Source organism: Pipistrellus hanaki (genome assembly GCF_964339955.1).
Source record: "Pipistrellus hanaki genome assembly, chromosome: 15".
NCBI lineage: Eukaryota > Metazoa > Chordata > Mammalia > Chiroptera > Vespertilionidae > Pipistrellus > Pipistrellus hanaki.
The window spans coordinates 2,242,924-2,261,089 of NC_140517.1; the positions used below are offsets into that span (position 1 = coordinate 2,242,924).

The 18,166-nt window shown below is 63.5% G+C and overlaps 1 protein-coding gene across 2 annotated transcripts in view; it reads left to right on the forward strand.

The window, feature by feature from the left end:
• The first annotated feature begins 531 nt into the window (after positions 1 to 531).
• NKD1 (NKD inhibitor of WNT signaling pathway 1) overlaps positions 532 to 18,166 on the forward strand; it is a 40,835-nt gene continuing 23,200 nt past the window's right edge. Inside the window, exons 1-3 of one of the 2 annotated variants that reach the window (XM_084905509.1) lie at positions 532 to 787; positions 941 to 973; positions 1,562 to 1,695. In XM_084905509.1, coding sequence (XP_084761635.1) covers positions 763 to 787; positions 941 to 973; positions 1,562 to 1,695 — 192 coding nt within the window. In that variant the 5' untranslated portion in view covers positions 532 to 762. Of the gene's footprint in view, positions 788 to 940; positions 974 to 1,561; positions 1,696 to 18,166 lie in introns of those variants that run through there. The other variant, XM_084905510.1, reaches the window with a different exon arrangement.

The following is an 18,166-nucleotide window of genomic DNA, read 5'->3' on the forward strand; positions in this document are numbered from 1 at the left end:
CTCCAGCACTTTTCCCGCCGGGAGCGGGCTGGGCGCACCGGGCTGGGCGCACCGGGCTGGGCGCACCGGGCTGGGCGCACCGCCGGCCGTGGGCGCGGGGGAGCTGCGCCCGGACTCCCCGATCCAAGCCTGGAGGTGCCCCGGGTATGCACAGGTGCCATCTCGGTGCCATCGCCTGCAGATGGCAGCTCCGCGTCTCGCCCGGCCGCTTCCAGGGAGCACGGAGCGGAGGGAGGCGCTGGGCGGAGCGACTGGAGCGACAGGACAGAGCTGGTCCCCAAGCCTCCCACCAGGTCCCAGCCCGAGTCCCTGGCCCCCGGCACCCGCCTGGAGGGGGCGCTGTGTCAGGCTGGCAGCGTCTCGCCGCGCCCCGCCCCCAGCTCGCTGGCCACGCCCCCGCCTCTGGCCTCGCCCCGCCGCTAGTCACGCTCCAGCCACTGACCACGCCCCACACACGGCACGCCCCTCTGGCCCCGCCCCCGCCCCGCCCCCGGCGGCCGCCTCGCCTTTGATGCGCCGCCCTGGCCAATGGGCGCGCGGGGCGGCGCGGGGGCGGCGGGCCGGGGGCTCGGCGCCGCGGCGTCAGTCGGCGGCAGGAGCTGGTCCCGGCGCCGCCTCGGGCTCCGCTGGGCTCGGGAGCCGCTCCCGGAGGCGGAGGAGGCGGAGGCGGAGGCGGAGGAGGAGGAGAGCCAGGCGGGGGCGGCAGCCGCGGGCCCGCGGGCCGGGCGATGGCTTAGGGCGCCCCGCCGCCGCGCCCCCAGCATGGGGAAACTTCACTCCAAGCCGGGTCAGTGTCTGTTCCCCGCCGCGCCGGCCCGGCCCCGGGCCCCGGCCCCCGCCCCCGGTCCCCGTCGCCCCCGCCGCCCGCCGCCCGCCGCCTCCGCCGCCCGCCGCTAACTCTCTGCCTCTCCTTTCTTTCCGCCCCGCGATGTGCCTGCAGCCGCCGTGTGCAAGCGCAGGGAGAGCCCGGAAGGTAGGGCGCGGGGCGGGGGCGGGGGATGGAGGGGATGGAGGGGGCGGCCTAGCCCGCGGGATCCCATTACCAGGCCGCCCCCGCCCCAGCTCCGGCCGCCGGTCCCGCATACCCGCCCCGGAGCAGCCTGCGCGCCCCCTCTCCGCTCCCGCCCCCCGCCCCGCGGTCCCGCGCCCCCTCCCTCCTCTCACGGTCCCCGCCCTCCGCGCTCGCTGCGCCCTCGCTTCAGACCTCCCAGCCCTTTCCTCCCAAACCCCGTCCCCTCTCTGCCAGGGGGTGGCTCCTGCGCCCCCTGAACCCCGTGCACCCCTTCCCCTGACCCTCAGCTCCCTCTCCCCCCGCCCCTGCTCCTGCACCCCGGTCCCCGCGGTCCTGGCCTCCGGGAGGCTGGCGCTTCTGTTCCCCAGACCCTTCCTCCTTGGGAGGGCACTGCCCCCGCCCCCCTTCCAGCTCCCCTCTGGTCCCTGCTCTCGGGCTCCTCTGAACCCCCTTCTGGCTGCCTGGGCGGCCTCTCGGGTTGTGCCCCGGCTCGGAGCCCCCTCCCAGCCCTCGCCTCCCGGTAACTTTGGGGCTGTGTCCTCCCGCCAGGTGACAGCTTCGCCGTGAGCGCCGCCTGGGCCCGGAAGGGCATCGAGGAGTGGATCGGGCGGCAGCGCTGCCCGGGCGGCGGCTCCGGACCCCGACAGCTGCGGGCGGCGGGCACGGCCGGCAGAGGAACCCGGGTACGATCCCCACACCCCCTTCCTCCGCCTCCGGGTGGGTCTCCATCCCCACCCCAGCGTTCTGCACCCTCTGGGCACCGCTGAGCCCAAAGCCCCTCCCCCGCTGCCCCTGCCCCCCGGCATGCCCCCCTGCCCCCAGGCCGGCGGGAACCTCACAGGTGGCTGGGTGGTAGTCCTCTGTGTAGCTGGGGACAGGTCCGAGGGAGCAGGTGGGGCAGGTCCGGCCGATGATGGGGAGCTGGTCTGAGCTGCGGGACGTGGGGTTCTGCTCTGACTGCCTCTGTGGCCAGCCCTCCCAGGGGGGCTTACTGGTGGGGCTGGAGCGAGAGCAGAGGCTGAGGGGTGTCGGGGACGGAGCTGGCTTCCAAATAGGATCCGTGTGTCTGTGCGTCCATCAGCCCCGTCCGCCCGGGAGCCAGCGGGCCAGGCTGCCATCTGGGTGGCAGAGCGTGGGGGCCGCCGAGAGCCGGTGGAGCCCCCCGCCGGCCCAGGAGCAGAGGAGAGAGAGCTCTCCGCATTGGCCGCTCGCTGGGGGTCCCCCTCCTGCGGTCCCCGCGGTGGGATGGCTCCTGGCCCCGGTATGTGTGCGGGGAGTGAGTCTGCACCGCGCCCGGCCAGGGACTGGCGCTCACACAGGCCCGCGGAGCGCCGAGCGCGGCACGGGCTCTCAGATGGTCTGCGTGCCACTCCGGCGAGCCCAGATCAAAGCCGGATCCACTTTTTGATGTGACATTTAATTTTTTTTTTTTTTAACTTCGAGGGGAACAGGCTGAGTCTCAGGTCTGGTTAGTGCTTTGGTCTTGTCCGCGGGCTGGGGAGGGCCTGTGGAGTTCTCAGATGTGTGTGTGCGTGTGCGTGTGTGTGTGCGCGTGTGCGTGTGTGTGTGTGTGGTGATGGTGGGACCGGGCTGGGCGCAGCTCTGTGGCCGGGACCAGGGGTGGGAGGTGAGCCCAGGGAGACAGCCGACTCCCAGGCGCAGCTGGAATCGCCCCTGATTCCGGGAGAAGCTCGCACCTGCCCCCTCCGAGGCCTCCGCTTACCCCGCGGGGCCTTTTCCCGGCCGCACGTCTGCACCCCGAGGCCAGGCGGGTGGGGACGGGCGCTGCTGCTGCCCCTGGTCCGGTCAGAACGTGGCGGGTGGGGCACGGTCGCTGGGCTCTTTGAAAACAGACCCGCAAACCCCCCCCCCCCCAGCATCGCGAGTTTACAACCCACATCTTCGTTTTAAAGCCCAGTGAAAGCGACCCGACGGAGCCACACGCACACACGCGTTCGTGGCCCGAGACACAGGCCAGCCGAGTGGCTTTCCATTAATCAAGTTTGGTTTTTTCCCGCCTGTTTATTTTTACAAAGTATTCCTGCAGAATGACAGTTTTTTTTCCTGCAGGCCCTCCCCTCTCCCCCCCACCCTCCCCCCATCCCCACCCCCCTTTCCCCAAACGGCCGGCAGCCTGCCCCGCGCTTTAGGGGAAACCTGAAATACATCGAGGCTCCCTCCAGCCAACTTTTATCTTCAAAGCCGGAACAAATGTTCCCCGCATGTGTCTGGTGGGTCTCCTTGGCACCCAGGCCTGGAGGAAGGACGGGGGGAAAACAAAAGTCTGTCGTTTTTAATTAAATAGTGGCGCTCACGGCAGAAGGAATGCGGGCCAGTAAAAGTTGCCATGGGGGGAAGCCAGGGCGGGCGGGGAGGGGCCCCGGCTGGAGTCGGTGGCTTTGGTGGAGGCACGGAACTGTGCTGCCTGGTCTGTCCCCCAGCTGGGGACGGCATGGGACTGCCTGCCCTCCCCCCGCCCCCCATCTCAGAGAGACACGGAGGGGTCATTACTGTTTGTTCAAAGCACTTTTGAAGATGTGAGGCATAGAACCATGAGCGTGACACATGTTGGGTGGTGGGTGGAGGAGGGTGGAGGGTGGGGGTGGGGGTGGGGGTGGGGGTGGGGGTGGGCCCTGCCCTCAAGATATTAAGGGGAGGGGACCTTTGCTCCTTGAAGTTGTGCTTGGGACTGGGACCTGCACACCTGGCTGTGCACGGGCCCAGGCCCAGCTGCTGAGCTCACAGAGGGGGACGTAGAACATGCACAGAGGGAGGAGGTCACGTGCACAGAGGGGAGAGGTCATGTGCACAGATGGGGGAGGTCATGTGCACAGATAGGGGAGGTCACGTGCACAGAGGGGAGAGGTCATGTGCACAGATAGGGGAGAGGTCATGTGCACAGAGGGGAGAGGTCATGTGCACAGAGGGGAGAGGTCATGTGCACAGATAGGGGAGGTCACGTGCACAGAGGGGAGAGGTCATGTGCATAGAGGGGAGAGGTCACGGGTGCCCAAGGCGGCCCGCACGGTGGTTTCAGGTGGTACCTGGAGGAATATGCTTAATCCTGACAGTTCCGTTTTCTTTTATCTAAAGAAAAAGAGCTAGGACATCAAACCCGTGATGTCACGGACGCTCTTGCGACTCCCAGATAAAGAATGAAGTGCCAGGGGTCAAAACGATGGCTGTGGGGATGGAATGCCCAAAGTCTGGGAGACACAGGGACCCCCCCCCCCCCGCCAACAGGACGGCGGTGGGCAGCCCGCAGTCTGGTTTCTCTCCGTGACTCCCAGAGGCAGGGGGAGGGGCCGCAGGTTCTCCCGTAATGTCGTCTGGACGGGGCAGGTGTGGGCTCCCATGCCTGTGGCTCCTAGGGCTGGCGGGGTGCCCCCCCCACCAGCTGCCCCAGGCCTGCCTTGGGGTTGGCCTCTGTCTCAGCCCCTTCACGGGCCTTCCACCGAAGTGGCTGGGGACATGGTGGTGGCTCATTGGTTCCTCTGATTATTACCGCAATGGTAGCTACTGCTTATTAAGTGTCTGTCGAGCACGAGGCCCACCTTATCTTAACCCTCCCCATAGCCGGGGGCTTAGCAGCCAGCCGGGGGGACTCTGTCCCTTTCCGGAGCCCCTTCTAGGACGTCGAAAGCCCCAAGGTGAGGCAGGTTTTGGGGTGAGGCAGGTTTTGGGGTACACAGATGCGGGAGGGGCCCCTGCTTGCCCTCATTCTCCCTGATGGCGTCTGAGTGGCTTAGTAAGCGTTCAGGGCAGGTCCGGGTCACATGCAAGATCCTGGGGTGTCAGAGGGGGGCCCCCACTGGCACCGACCCAAGCCCGTCTTCCCGAATGCCCCACGAGCCGGTCAGCTCGGACGAGCCACGTCACCTTCGTACACCTCGGTGGGCTCGTCTGCAAAATGGGTCTAAGACGGTGGTCGGCAAACTCATCGGTCCACAGAGCCAAATACCAACAGGACAATGATTGAGATTTCTTTGGAGAGCCAAAATTTTTAAACGTAAACTTCTTCTAACGCCACTTCAACATAGACTCGCCCAGGCCGTGGCATTTTGTGGAAGAGCCACCCTCCAGGGGCCAAAGAGCCGCATGGGACTCCATGAGTCGCAGTTTGCCGATCACAGGTCTAAGAAAACCACCCCTGGCCGGCCTCCAGCAGATGACAAACCGGGAGGGTCACTGAGACACGGGGAGGGGTGGAGATGGGGACCCCAGATTATGAGAGCAGAGTCCCCCATCCCTTACCACTGTAGACTCCCTTGGAGGGACACAGGTGCTTCCGTGTCCTCTCCGTGGGTTCAAGGTCACGTCCAGGGGAACGTGAGCTCAGGGGAGAGAAATAATGAGGAACGGGAGGTGCATGCGTCCCACGAGAGGAACAATAAAAGGGGCGGTCATGTGCCCCAGCAGCGTGCCCGAGGGGAGGGTAAAATAAGCGCAGAACGGGGTCCCGGATGGTCTTGGATGCAGGAGGCAGCACCAGGCGGCCGGGGGAGAGCCTGCTGCACCTTTGGGATGTGGGAGCTGGACGGGGTGAAAGAGGAAAGCTTAGCAACACAGAGACCTCGCTGGAGCAGCCCTGAGTAGCAGGGCGTGTGTGCCTGTGTGCACACACCTGCCGCGTGTGCTCGTGTGTGTGTGTGTGTGTGTGTGTGTGTGTGTGTGTGCGCGCGCGTGTGTATTGGAGTCGGCCTCCTCCCCACGCCCGAGTGGCCCTTTTGTTCTTTAAAAAAAAAAAAAAGTATATATATATTTTATTGATTTTTTACAGAGAGGAAGAGAGAGGGATAGAGAGTTAGAAACATCGATGAGAGAGAAACATCCATCAGTTGCTTCCTGCACACCCCCTGCTGGGGATGTGCCCGAAACCAAGGTGCATGCCCTTGACCAGAATCGAACCCAGGACTCTTCAGTCCGCAGGCCGACGCTCTATCCCCTGAGCCAAACGGTTTTCGGCTCTTTTGTTCTTTTCCGTGCAGGGAGCTGGGTCCGGGCAGGCCGGGCTGCCTGGAGCAGAGGGGCTGCCAGGCTGTGTGGGGGTGTGAGGCGGGGACACCCCGTGCTGCCTGCTGTTTGGGGGAGATGGGGAGGGCGCAGGCCGGGCTGGGGCCCGCGGGTCCCCAGGGGCTGGGCGCTGAGGTTGGAGGCGGCCCAGCTGCTGCCCTCGCGCCGGATTCCCGGGGAATTACCCTTGAATGATACCAGTTGGCACAATTAAAAGGCCCATGTCTTCGGCATATGGAAAGTGTTAGGCCTCCTTACGTGGCTCCACAGCTATGTGCCGGGAGGTGGACTTGACATTTGAGGTAAAGCATAAATTAAATATTTGGTGTTTTGGAATTAAGAGACGATTTGCTTTGAGGCTGGCGGAGGCATGTGGGCCTCCGCTCGCTGGCATCTTGGGGCGCTCCCCGGAGGGCTCCCCTGCCCGGCACCCCGGCCGGCCGGTGTCCAGCCCTGCCCGGAGCTTGCGCTCCCCGGGGCGGCGGGAGGAGGGCGGGCGGCCGGGGCTGGGCCCCGCGCCAGGGCTGGCTTCTGGTTTCCAGCCCCTCAGGATGCCGCCCCCCTCGGAGAGCCTTTGGCCTGGAGGGTGTCCTTCCGCCTCTGGAAACTTCTCCTTTAAGAGGAGCCCTGCTCCCCGCGGAGTGCACAGTCCAGTCTCTTGGCCTCGGGAACAGTCCCCTGCTTTTTAAAAAATATGTTTGGCCGAAACCGGTTTGGCTCAGTGGATAGAGCGACGGCCTGCAGACTGAAAGGTCCCAGGTTCGATTCCGGTCAAGGGCATGTACCTTGCTTGTGGGCACATCCCCAGGAGGGGGTGTGCAAGAGGCAGCTGGTCGATGTTTCTCTTTCATTGACATTTCTAGCTCTCTATCCCTCTCTCTTCCTCTTTGTGGAAACTCAATAAAATATATTTTAAAAAAATATGTTTGTATTGATGTCAGAGAAGGAGAGAGGGAGAGGGAGAGGGAGAGAGAGGGAGGGAGGAAGGGAGGGAGAGAGAGAGAGAGAGAGAGAGAGAGAGAGAGAGCGGGAGAGAAACATCAATGATGAGAGAGAACCATGGACCGGCTGCCTCCTGCACGCCCCACACTGGGGATCGAGCCTGCAACCCAGGCCTGTGCCCTGATCGGGAATCAAACCTTGACCTCCTGGTTCATAGGTCGCCGCTCAACCACTGAGCCGCTCCGGACAGGCATGCATTTGTATTTTGTACAAACTGAGATAGACCCGGGGACAAGCCGAACCCGAGCCGGCCTCTCCCAGTGGGGATGGCGGTGAGCGGGAAGGTGGGCGGGGGGCGGACAGAAGGGTGCCTCTTTGTCCCAGGGAGCTCAGGCACCACGCTCCGGGACTGAACTGTCCCCCGGTGAACTCAAAAAGGCCAGGCCCAGCCGTCAGCGAGGACAGAACGGCCTTCTGGGTAACACATCTTCCCTGCAGGAGCCCGACGCACACAGTGGGCACGCACACACTGCTCGCTGTATGAATGAATGAATGAATGGGCAGAGGAGAGATTCGCTCACCATATCCCTCCCCCCCACCCCCCTTCCCCTGCCCGATGGCGCTGGATGGCGGCGGCGGGGTTAGGCCTCCTCCTGCAGGCACTCAGCTCTTCATTAATCACACCCACAGCGAACTGTCACTCACTGTGAATTCCCGCCCTGGGCCGGGCATGAACGATACGGTAGCCAACAGGAGAGGTGTGGTCCCTGGCCCCCTGCAGCTTCCGGTCTAAAGGAAGAAGCCAGAAAGCGGGCCTGTTGTTCGACAGCCGCTCAGGAGGAGCTGTGAGCCGCGAGGAGGCCGGCGTGGGCAGAGGGCGGGCACGTGAGTGGGGAGGTGCCCCCTCGCGCTCTCCTCTCCTCCGGGGGAATGGGGGGCGGTCGGGCTGGGCCTCCAGAGCATGTGGGCTCACCCTGTGTCCGCAGCCTGCGGGGACCGGCCCTGTCTCCTGGTGTCGGTCTCTCTGGAGAGCCCTGTGCCTCCGTGGCTCTCGGCACGTTGCCCTGGACAGGTGTGCGGGGTGAGCTGGTGGCCGCCAGCGCCGCCCCGGCCACCAGCAGGCGCCTCAGAGCGGGTGCCCAGGGAGTGTCGTGTGCGTGGGGCCGTCCTCCAGCTGTTCGGAGGGATCGGTGACCCCCGCCGCCCTGGGATGGGGGATGGGGGGGCTGATGGGGTACGGGGAGCTGGCAGGGGTGGGAGGTGGGGGGGGGGCTGCGGGGCTGGGATTGGCTGGCCGAGGGCCAGGGGGCTAGAGGCAGTGACAAGCCAGCCAGAGGGAGCTCACCCGCCCCAGCACCGCTGTGAGCCCCAGGGGAGAGGGCCTTTGTCTTGTTCACCAGATGTGCCCGAAAGGGGGTGTGGGGCGACCCTCGGGGCCCCTCTGAGGTCCCCTGGCTCTGGCGTCAGGTGCCCCGCAGCCTCCTCGTCCGGGGCTCCTTGCCGCCTCGCTCGCCGCTGGCTGTGGGCTCACCGTGCGCTTTGGTTTGGAAACCTCTGCAGTTTTCAGGTTGCCTGTTGGATTCCAAAGCAGGCACTTCTGGCTGCCTCCCCGACTTCCCTCTCCCCCTTTTTTTTTTTTCTCACTCACACATGTTCTTTTTGTGGCTCTTGTCTCTCACAGACATTCCTTCTCTTCCTCCCGCTCTCACTCCCCCTCCCGGTCCCCCCTGGAAGGAAAAAATTCAGACTCGCACAAACAAAATAGCTGCCATTCCATGAGCGAGCACTGAGGCCGGAGCCCAGAATACCCCGGAATCCGCGCCAGCGCGAGCTGAAGGCCCCGTTGTTGGACGGCCCGCGCCCGCCCTTTGATGTCCCGGCTCCGTTTATGCTGGGCCGCTGCCCGCTCCTTTACGGCGGCGGCAGCCACCCCACGCTCAGGCCCCCGGCCGGCCGCCGTGCGCCGCTCCTGCCAAGCCCAGGTGGGCGGGCGGAGGGCCGGCCTTCTCCACACACGGTGCCCGGACATAAGTGCCCCTGTGATAGCTTCCCGGGAGGCCCCGGGGCCGTGTCCGCGTGGGCCCTGCCGGGGCCTCGCTGCGAAGCCTCAGGTGCCGCCACCGCCGAAGTCACCCTCGGCCCCGGGAAAGGGTGCCCGCGGGCCCGCCCCAGGGTGGCCCCGGGGGTGTTCGCTCAGAGAGCAGCGTGCCGGCTGTGCTCCCTCGGTGAGCCGCGTGGGCCGAGGCCTGTGTGTGGTGTGTGTGTGTGTGTGTGTGTGTGGTGTGTGTGTGTGTGTGGCTGTGTGGTGTGTGTGTGTGTGTGGCCGTGTGTGTGGTGTGTGTGTGTGTGTGTGTGTGTGTGGTGTGTGTGTGTGTGTGTGTGTGGTGTGTGTGTGTGTGGCTGGCGCCTTTTGGGGGACCCTGGGGAGGCGGTGGGCTTCCCCATGGGGTGGCATCGGCCGGAGGGGCCCTCCCTCCTTCTGGTTCGGGTTTCCCAGCTGAGAAGCAGGAGGAAGCGTTGATTAGAGTCTAAGGTGACCAGACGTCCCGCTTTTGGCGGGACAATCCCAGTTTTTAACAATTTGTCCCGCATCCCCAGGCGTTTTGGTGTTTTTCTTTCCAAAAATCGGGACTTTTTAAAAACGCCGCGGGACGCGGGACGCGGGACAAATTGTTAAAAGTCGGGACTGTCCCGCCCAAAGCGGGACGTCTGGTCACCTTATTATAGTCCAGCAGCTCCCTATTGAATAGATACACTCCCTTCAAGTCATCTGTGCGTCTGTGCGGGACACCGGGGCCCTGCCTGCGGCCAGGCGCACGTTTGCTCGATCAGTCGATGAATCGCGTGTGATCCTCGCTCCCGTGGTGCTTCCCCTCCCGCGGGAAGTGTTTTTAAAAACAGATCGCACCGTCCTCGCGGTGATCGATGTGCCCCAGAGGAGAAGTCGGGGTGCGCTGAGAACATCTCACGGGGGTCAGACCTCGTGGGGTGGCTGTTGGTCCCACACGTCTCCGAGGCACTCGGGGTGCTGTGGACCCTGAGGGACAGGACCCCGTTCCTCCTCAGAGGCCGTGGCGTTCCGTGGGACCCGACGCGCGTCTGCCTCGCGCTGGTTTTTCTTGCCTGATGGCGTTGGCTGCCATCTCCCGTGCTGCTCAGTAACCGTGAGAAGCGATGGATGCTCGAAGCTTTCTTCCGCGCCTGGCTTGCTAAGAGCATGTACAAGCGGGGATGCTTGTGGCATTTTTACGAACGGCTGCTGGGGTGCTGATGGAGGCTGCCCTTCTTCCCAAGCTCAGGATCTGTGTGTGTGATTGGCACCGGTGGGCTTCCTAGTGCTCAGCTGTCCACACGCCCAAATCCTTGTCACGGGAGAGCGCTGTTTTACAACGCTTCTGTGTCTGATCCGCTGATACGTCACGTTGGGGTTTTGGTATGGAAATTCATGTTAGACCCGTGGTCGGCAAACCGCGGCTCCCGAGCCACATGCGGCTCTTTGGCCCCTGGAGTGTGGCTCTTCCACAAAATGCCACGGCTTGGGCGAGCCTATGTGGAAGAAGTGGCGTTAGAAGTTTATGTTTAAACAATGTGGCTCTCCAAAGACGTCCGTCGTTGTGCTGTTGATATCTGGCTCTGTGGACTGGTGAGTTTGCCGACCACTGGGCTAGGTGGTTTGGCTTGTAGCTTGGAAAGACAGATATGGAGCAACCAAGGCCCTATGAAGGGGCGACTAGAGGTCGCCCTGGGGACGCGGAGGCTCTGGAGCCACAAGTGGCAGCTGTTCTGGTGTCAGAGGTGGTCTCGAAGGGGCGGTGAGTCAAGTCCAAGGTGAGCGGGGGTGGAGCGCTGGGGAGCAAGGCCGGGGGAGGGAAGGGGACAGGCCCCCCGAGTGCCTGCGGGGTCGGCCGGCAGCACGTGGGGAAGATAGCGGTGCACCTGAGACGGCGATTGAAGCTCCGCCCCTCGTCTGCAGTACTTTCCTCACATCCTCTTTCTGCTCTTGACCTCTCAGCAGCGTCCAGGTCAGACCACCCCGTGACCGGGCTCCCTCTGCAAGCCAGACGTGGAGGGGCACCCCTAGTCAGCGCCCCGAAGCTAAGGGGACCAGACGTCCCGCTTTTGGCGGGACAGTCCCGATTTTTAACCATTTGTCCCACGACACGAGGCATTTTTAAAAAAAAAAAATATTTTATTGATTTTGTACAGAGGGGAAGAGAGAGGGATAGAGAGTTAGAAACATCGACGAGAGAGAGTCATCGATCAGCTGCCTCCTGCACACCCCATACTGGAGATGTGCCCGCAACCAAGGTACATGCCCTTGACCGGAATCGAACCCGGGACCCTTCAGTCCCCAAGCCGATGCTCTAACCATTGAGCCACACCAGTTTCAGCTGTCCCACGACCCGAGGCATTTTAAAGAAGTCCCAATTTTTGCAAAGAGGGCCCTGGGCAGCCGGTGGCAGGCCAGCCAAACAGCCTGCCTCCTGCCCGCCCCGCACCGGGGATGGAGCCAACCTGCCAGGCATGTGCCCTCGCCGGGAATCGAACCGAGGCCTCCCGGGTCATAGGCCATTGCTCAACCGTGAGCCGGGGGTCCCTGTTCCTAAAGCCCTCTGTACCAGCGGATGGGGACCTGGTAGGAAAGCTGGGGGCAGGGGGAAGGGATGCAGGCGGGGGGCAGGGCTGGGGCCGGGATGGCACTTGCCGCCTGTAGACTGTGGATCCAGTGCGTGGCCCGGTGGAGAAGCTGGCACGGTTCCTGGCTGTGCCATGCTCTCAGGCGGTGCCCGTCTCTCCTATGCCCTTCTCCATGGCTGTGGCTCCTTAGACCTGCCAGTGGCCTTGGCGCCTTCCGGACAGCCATGGTCACCCGGCCCCGCCCCCGTGGGCTGCAGGCCCCGCCTCCTCGCACAACTTCCTGTGATGGCGGGGATTGCCTGTCTGCCCCGCCCTGGGTGGGAGCCGTAAGCCACCCGTGGCTCCGAGCACTTGGAACTGAATGCAGATGTATTTTATTTGGATCGGCGTGGCTGTCCATTTACCTAGCACAGCTCTTGCCCTGACCGGTGTGGCTCAGTGGATAGAGTGTCGGCCTGCGGACTGAAGAATCCCGGGTTCGATTCTGGTCAAGGGCATGGACCTGGGTCGTGGGGACATCCCCAGTGGGGGGTGTGCAGGAGGCAGCTGATCGATGTTTCTCTCTCATCGATGTTTCTAACTCTTTATCCCTCTCCCTTCCATTCTGTAAAAAAAAAAAATAAAAATAAAAATAAAAATTAAAAATTAAAATAAAAAATTCTTAAAAAAAAAAATAAATAGCATAGCTCTGGACCGATGGAGAAGACCCTGGCACCGCAGTGCTGCTGGCTAACCCTGACCCTACCATAACCCTAACCATAACCCTAACCATAACCCCAACCCTAACCCACACCCTGACTAACCACAGCGCAGCTGATCCCCCTCCTGAGGGCCGTCCGAGGGGGTGCCTGCACAGGTGGCCCCCGGGAAGCCCTGGGTGTGCCCTCTGGGTGCTTCCCGGACCAGCTCCTGGGAGTCCCGGCTCTGCTCCGGGCGGGTCACCAGCGTGTCGGTTGATGGGGTGATGGGAAGGGTCCTGGGGCACCTTCTCCTGGTGCCACAGACCGGGCCTTATGACGTGGCGGTGCTGGTGGCTCCTGCCTCTGGGTGCTGGGTGCTAGGTGAGGACTCGTCCCCTTGGCTGTGGTCTGGGCGCTGCAGGCAAACCCCCGGCTGGGGTGGGGTGGGGCTGGAGCCGCGCCGAGGGGGCCGGCTTTTCTCCCGGCGGGAGCTGGCGAGTGTGCGGAGCGCGGTGGTGTGCCGAGTCTTCCCCCTTCTCCTGCAGCCTCCCCCCTCAGAGGGGCCTGGCGGACCAGGGCAGGGCTTCTCTCCCGGGACTTAGAGTGACTGACCGTGATGTCTGTGAGCCTCGGTTTTTCCATCTGGGCAGTGGGTTGCTGGGACGGATGTAAGACCTGCCGCGCGCTGTGTGCTGAGCGTGGATGTGGCTGGAGGCCCTGTGCCAGGACAGGGGTTTCTGCACCGAGAGCTGGTCCTGGCGGCTTCGCTGGGTCACGGCACACCCTCCTGGCCGGCCGTGCGGGTGTCCGGCCACCGGGGCCCTGCTGGGCTGCGCTGGGCATCGCCTCCCGGGGCCGCCCTCTGCGGGAGAGCCGGGAGGGAGGCGGGGCGGGCGGAGGGGCTGCCCGTCGGCTGCTGGACACAGGCAGTTGGGTTAGAGACCTTCAAGGCCTTGGCCGCGGTTGGTGACACGGGGACTGCGCTCGGCCCCTTCCAGTAACAGCACCACAGCCCCTCTCGGAGATCACGGAGTGAGAGAGGCTCCGAGGCTCCTCCTGGGGGGAGATGGAGAGGCCGGTGGGCGGCGGAGCGGGGGCCCTGCCCGGAGCACCCGGGCGCGTGGCAGCCTTTGGGGCTGCGGGGGGCGGGTCTTGGGAGTGTCAGTGCCTGAGACCGGTCCCTCCTGCTCGATAGCCCCCTCGGGGTCACTCACACGCTCCCACAGCACCTGCCCCCCCCCCCCCTCCTGCACCTCCCCGAGGCACGTGAACATCGCGGTCCAGGCTCAGCTCAGAGCCTGGAGGGCTCATCTCCCCGCCCTCCGTGAAGAGCCGTTTCTGGGACTCAGTGAGTCTCGTTTTTCCCCTGCTCGTGGCAAGCCCCCGCCTGAACGCACGTGGAGGATTCCATGGCCTCGGATTGATCTGTGTTCAGCCAGGCTGTCCTACGGTGCCTTTAGGGTTTTACAGAATCGCACTCCTACGTAACCCCAGAGCGACTTCCCAAGACCTTCAGGGGCCGGGCGGGGCGGGGCGGGGGCCTCCCCACACTCTCCCGCCTCTCCTCCCTGCGGCCTCCTCCTCACCACCCCCTACCCCAGGGCCTTTGCACATGCTGTTCCTTCTGCTTGAGATTTTCTTCCCAGTACTCTGTGCCCGGTTCTCCCTCCGCTAGTCCGTCAGGATTCAACATCCACATCACCACCTCCGAGCAGCTTCCAGGGGCCCCGCTCAGAACCAGCTTCCTTCCTCCCCGTCCCCATCCCCATCCCCGTCCCCGTCCCTGTCCCTGTCCCCGTCCCCGTCATCCTCAGGTGCTCACCACCCGTGCTCATCAGGGATTTATCCAGGTGGTGATTGAGTGACAGTTCCCTGCCGGCAGGAGCATCAGCCCGGTGGGGTGGGGTGGGGCGGTTACCCCGAGCCCCGAGCCTGGTGATTGAAGCTGCTTTGCTGTACCCTTTGGACGAGGCCCCTCTGTGCTCTCGGCTGAGCCATCCTGTTTGTAAATGGGGGGGGGGGGGGATAGGACCCAGGCACCTCTAAGGTGCTCCCACCTTGGACTTCTCTGCGAGTCACCCTGGGCTTTGTCCTGGGCCCGTGGGTCACTGGGAAGGTTGGGCGTTCAGGGTCCCGTGCCCCACCCCCTTCCTGTGTGATCTGGCTGGACAGGCTTGGGGGTCTGCTGTGGGTTCCCGGGAAATAGCAATATTCTGTGGCCCGGCTGGTGTGGCTCAGTGGTTGAGCGTCAACCTAGGAGTCAGGAGGTCAGGGTTCGATTCCTGGTCAGGGCACATGCCCGGGTTTCAGGCTTGATCCCCAGTGGGGAGGGGGGGCGTGCAGGAGGCAGCAGATCTAGGATTCTCTCATCATTGATCTCTCTCTCTCTTCCTCTCTTCCTCCCTCCCTCTCTTCCTCTCTCTCTCTCTCTCTCTCTCTCTCTCTCTCTCTCTCTCCCCTTTACTCTCTGAAATCAATAAAAGCATATTACTAAAAGTAAGTAAGTCTCTGTGCACCCACTGGTCCTCCCCTCAGTGTGGGTGCTCAGCACCCCAAGGTTCCTCTCGTCCACCAGCTGGGGCGCAGCACGGCACCGGGGCTCCAGCGAGCCTGCGCCCGGCAGACCTGGGCGGGGATCCCAGAATGCGCTGACCGCCGGGCAGGAGAGGGGGACACTGGGCTCTGGAACCTGCCACTGGTGTGACCTTAATCAGCTCTCCTAACCTCCGAGGCCTCAGTCTCCATCTGTGAGACGGGCCTGGAGCTGCCCTCCCTCCTGGGGCTGGTGTGTGAGCCCCTAGGCCTTGCCCGCCAGCCCCCGTGGGCGGCTCCGTCCGGTAGGCGAGGTGCTCCGTCCGGCTGCGCGGTGACAGGAATGACATTGCTCTGGGGGGAGGAGGCAGAGTCTTTCTGGAATCCCCCTGCCGCCGTGGAAAGGTCTCTGTGACTTCCTTCTGGGAACCCCCTGCCCTCAGCACCACCCTCTCCCCGGCCCTCCACTGCCCCCCTGCACTCCATGTGGCCACCAGGTAGCTCATTGGTTTGTCCAGGTGGAGGGCTGCTGTGGGGACTTCCCAGCGCTGCATCTGCCTGCGGATGGGTGGATGTCCTGTCACCGCCCTGCCCTCCCCCAGGGGCTACGTTTGGAGTCTGGGCCTCCCCCCCCCCCGCCCCCCGCCCCCCTCCAGCTGCCCTGCAAGGCCTGGCAGCGCTCTCCTGGGTCAGAGCAGAACCCGCCTCTCGGACCTCCCGCGGGGCTGGCTCCTGCGGGTCCGCCCTGCAGCCCTTTGGGGCCTGAGACCCGGGATTACCCTCTGAGCGCCGCACGGAGCCCCCTGAGCGAGCTCCTGTGCAGTGGGTGACCTGGGGCCTTCTCCGGATCACCTCGCTCATCCCGTGGCGACACCGGCTCAGGGGTGCCCCGGTCCCTGTGGAGACGGCCAGGCCCCCCGCAGCCACGGGGACGGAGAGGGGATGGGGGCGGGGTGCCCCGCTGCACCGGCGACAGCTGCCAACTATCTATATCTGGGTGCGGCCCCGGAGTCTCCTTCTAACACACACACACACACACACACACACACACACGAGTATATGTGTACGTATGTGTGTTTACCTATGCATGTGTGAATGTTGCATGTGTATACATACCTAGACATCCCTAAATGTTATTTGTGCCTTATCCCAGCTTTTTGAACTAAACATCCTTGCTCCCATTTTACAGAAGGTAAAAGTGAGGCCCTGAGGGACAAGGTCCCTTCTTCCGGGTCATGGGTATCAAGTGCTGGATCTTTGTTTTTCTTTTAAGTCTATTTTTATTGATGTCAGAGAAGAAGGGAGAGGGAGGGAGGGAGGTAGAGAGGGAGGGAGGGAGGGAGAGAGAGAGAGAGAGAGAAACATCAATGATGAGAGGGAATCATGGATGAGCTGCCCCTGCACGCTCCTCACACTGGAAATGGAGCCCACAACATGGTCACGTGGCCTGACGGGGAATAGAACCGCTCTCTTCCGGTTCATAGATTGGCACTCAGCCCCTGGGCCCCCCTGCCCGGCTGGAGCGCTGGGACTTGACACTGGATTCTCACTCAGGACGGCCCGTGCTCCCTCCGCTCCCCACGCCCTCTCCGGGACTCGGTGCTCCTGCCTGTCAGATGGGCCCATGGCCCTGGCCTGGGCGGACAGCGCTTGGCCAGTGGGCATGGGAAGCTGCTGCCCACCCCAGGCAGGGCCTGGGAGGGAGAGTCTGTTTGCACTGGTTGACATTTCTGCGCGATGCTGGGCCTCACCCGTGTCCTGGCCGAGCTGACACAGCTCGTGGGGGGGGGGGGGGGGGAGGGAGGGGGCTATATTTAGGGTTCCTCGGCTGGTGGCCTGTTTCTGGAAAGTCGCCATTCTGTTCCTCCCGCTGCTGCAGCCGAAGCTCAGGCCCGGCCAGGGGTCTGTCCTACACACGCTGGGCCTGGATCGATCCGGCCGAGTTCAGCAGCAGCCGGCGTGCGGGCCTGGCGTCGGTGGAGGGGGGATGGGGGTTAGGGGGGGTTAGGGGGTGTGGGGGGGCCTCGCTGGGGGAGCAGCGGCCAGGGGGCCCTCCCCGCCGTGCAGGCAGGGGTGCAGGCAGGGGCCCTCCGGCGGAGGCGCCGGCTTCGCTTTGGCACCGCTGAGCGAACGGCTCCCTCCCCTCTCCTTCGGAGCCTGTGAAAATAAAACTTAAAAGACCCTCAGGTTCCAACAGTAAAACCAAATACACGAAACCAAGCTGCTTCCAGGCGGCGGGGCCCAGCCGAACACCCAGGGCTGAGGCTTCCTCCCGGCGGAATTTAAGGAAGGCTTGGAAACTTCTCCTTCCCCTCGAACGGCGGACTGGGCCGGCATTCTTTAAAAGCAGAGCCGGCTGCTCACAGCTTGGTTCCGTGCGGCCCGAGCACAATAGTGACTCTGAGCCGCTCCCTTCACAGCCCAGCTCCTTTCCTGACACCATCCGCAGGGTGTGTGTTCCTCCCCCTTCAGCCGAGAAGTGTATTCTAAGATTTATCAGATCCCCCCGCCCTCCCCTGTAACCCAGATTCTCGCTGGGAGAGGAGGAAGCTGGCTGAGAACACGTCCTTTGACCAGGGGCTCGGAGACGGGGGACCAGTCCTGGGCGAACATCAGCTCTAAGAGATGCAGCAGTGGCCCCGCCGGCGTGGCTCCGTGGTTGAGCGTCGACCTAGGAACCAGGAGGTCAGGGTTCGATTCCCGGTCAGGGCACAGGCCCGGGTTGCAGGCTCCATCCCCCTGGTGGGGTGTGCCAGAGGCAGCCGGTCTGTGATTCTCTCCCATCATGGATGTGTGTCTCCCTTCCTCTCTGAAATCAATGAAAAAAAATATTTTTTTAAAAAAATTAAAATAATAGCGGAGGCCGGTTTGGCTCAGTGGATAGAGCGTCGGCCTGAATACTGAGAGGTCCCGGGTTCGATTCCGGTCAGGGGCGTGTACATTGGTTGCGGGCATGTCCCTGGTGGGGGGTGTGCGGGAGGCGGCTGGTCGATGTTCCTCTCTCGATGTTGCTGGCTCTCTGTCCCTCTCCCTTCCTCTCTGTAAAAAATCAATGAAATATATTTTAAAAAATTAAAATAATAAACTAAAACAAACATAAAAGATTCCCGTGGTGCCCAGAGGCTGGGCTCAGGAGCATTTGCTTTGTAGACCAGACCCTCTGGGCTGGGGCCTGGGGCAGGGCAGCGGGAAGGGGGGTGGGTTTGGGGGAGGAGCCGGGGCTGAGGGGGGTGCGGACGTTGGGGAGGGAAGTCTGCCTTCCTGCCAAGGGGGGGACCTGGGTTGGTCAGCCGTGTTCACAGTCCCCCCCAGAACTAACTGGGGTCCTCGGGGTCTCCGCCGTGGTGTG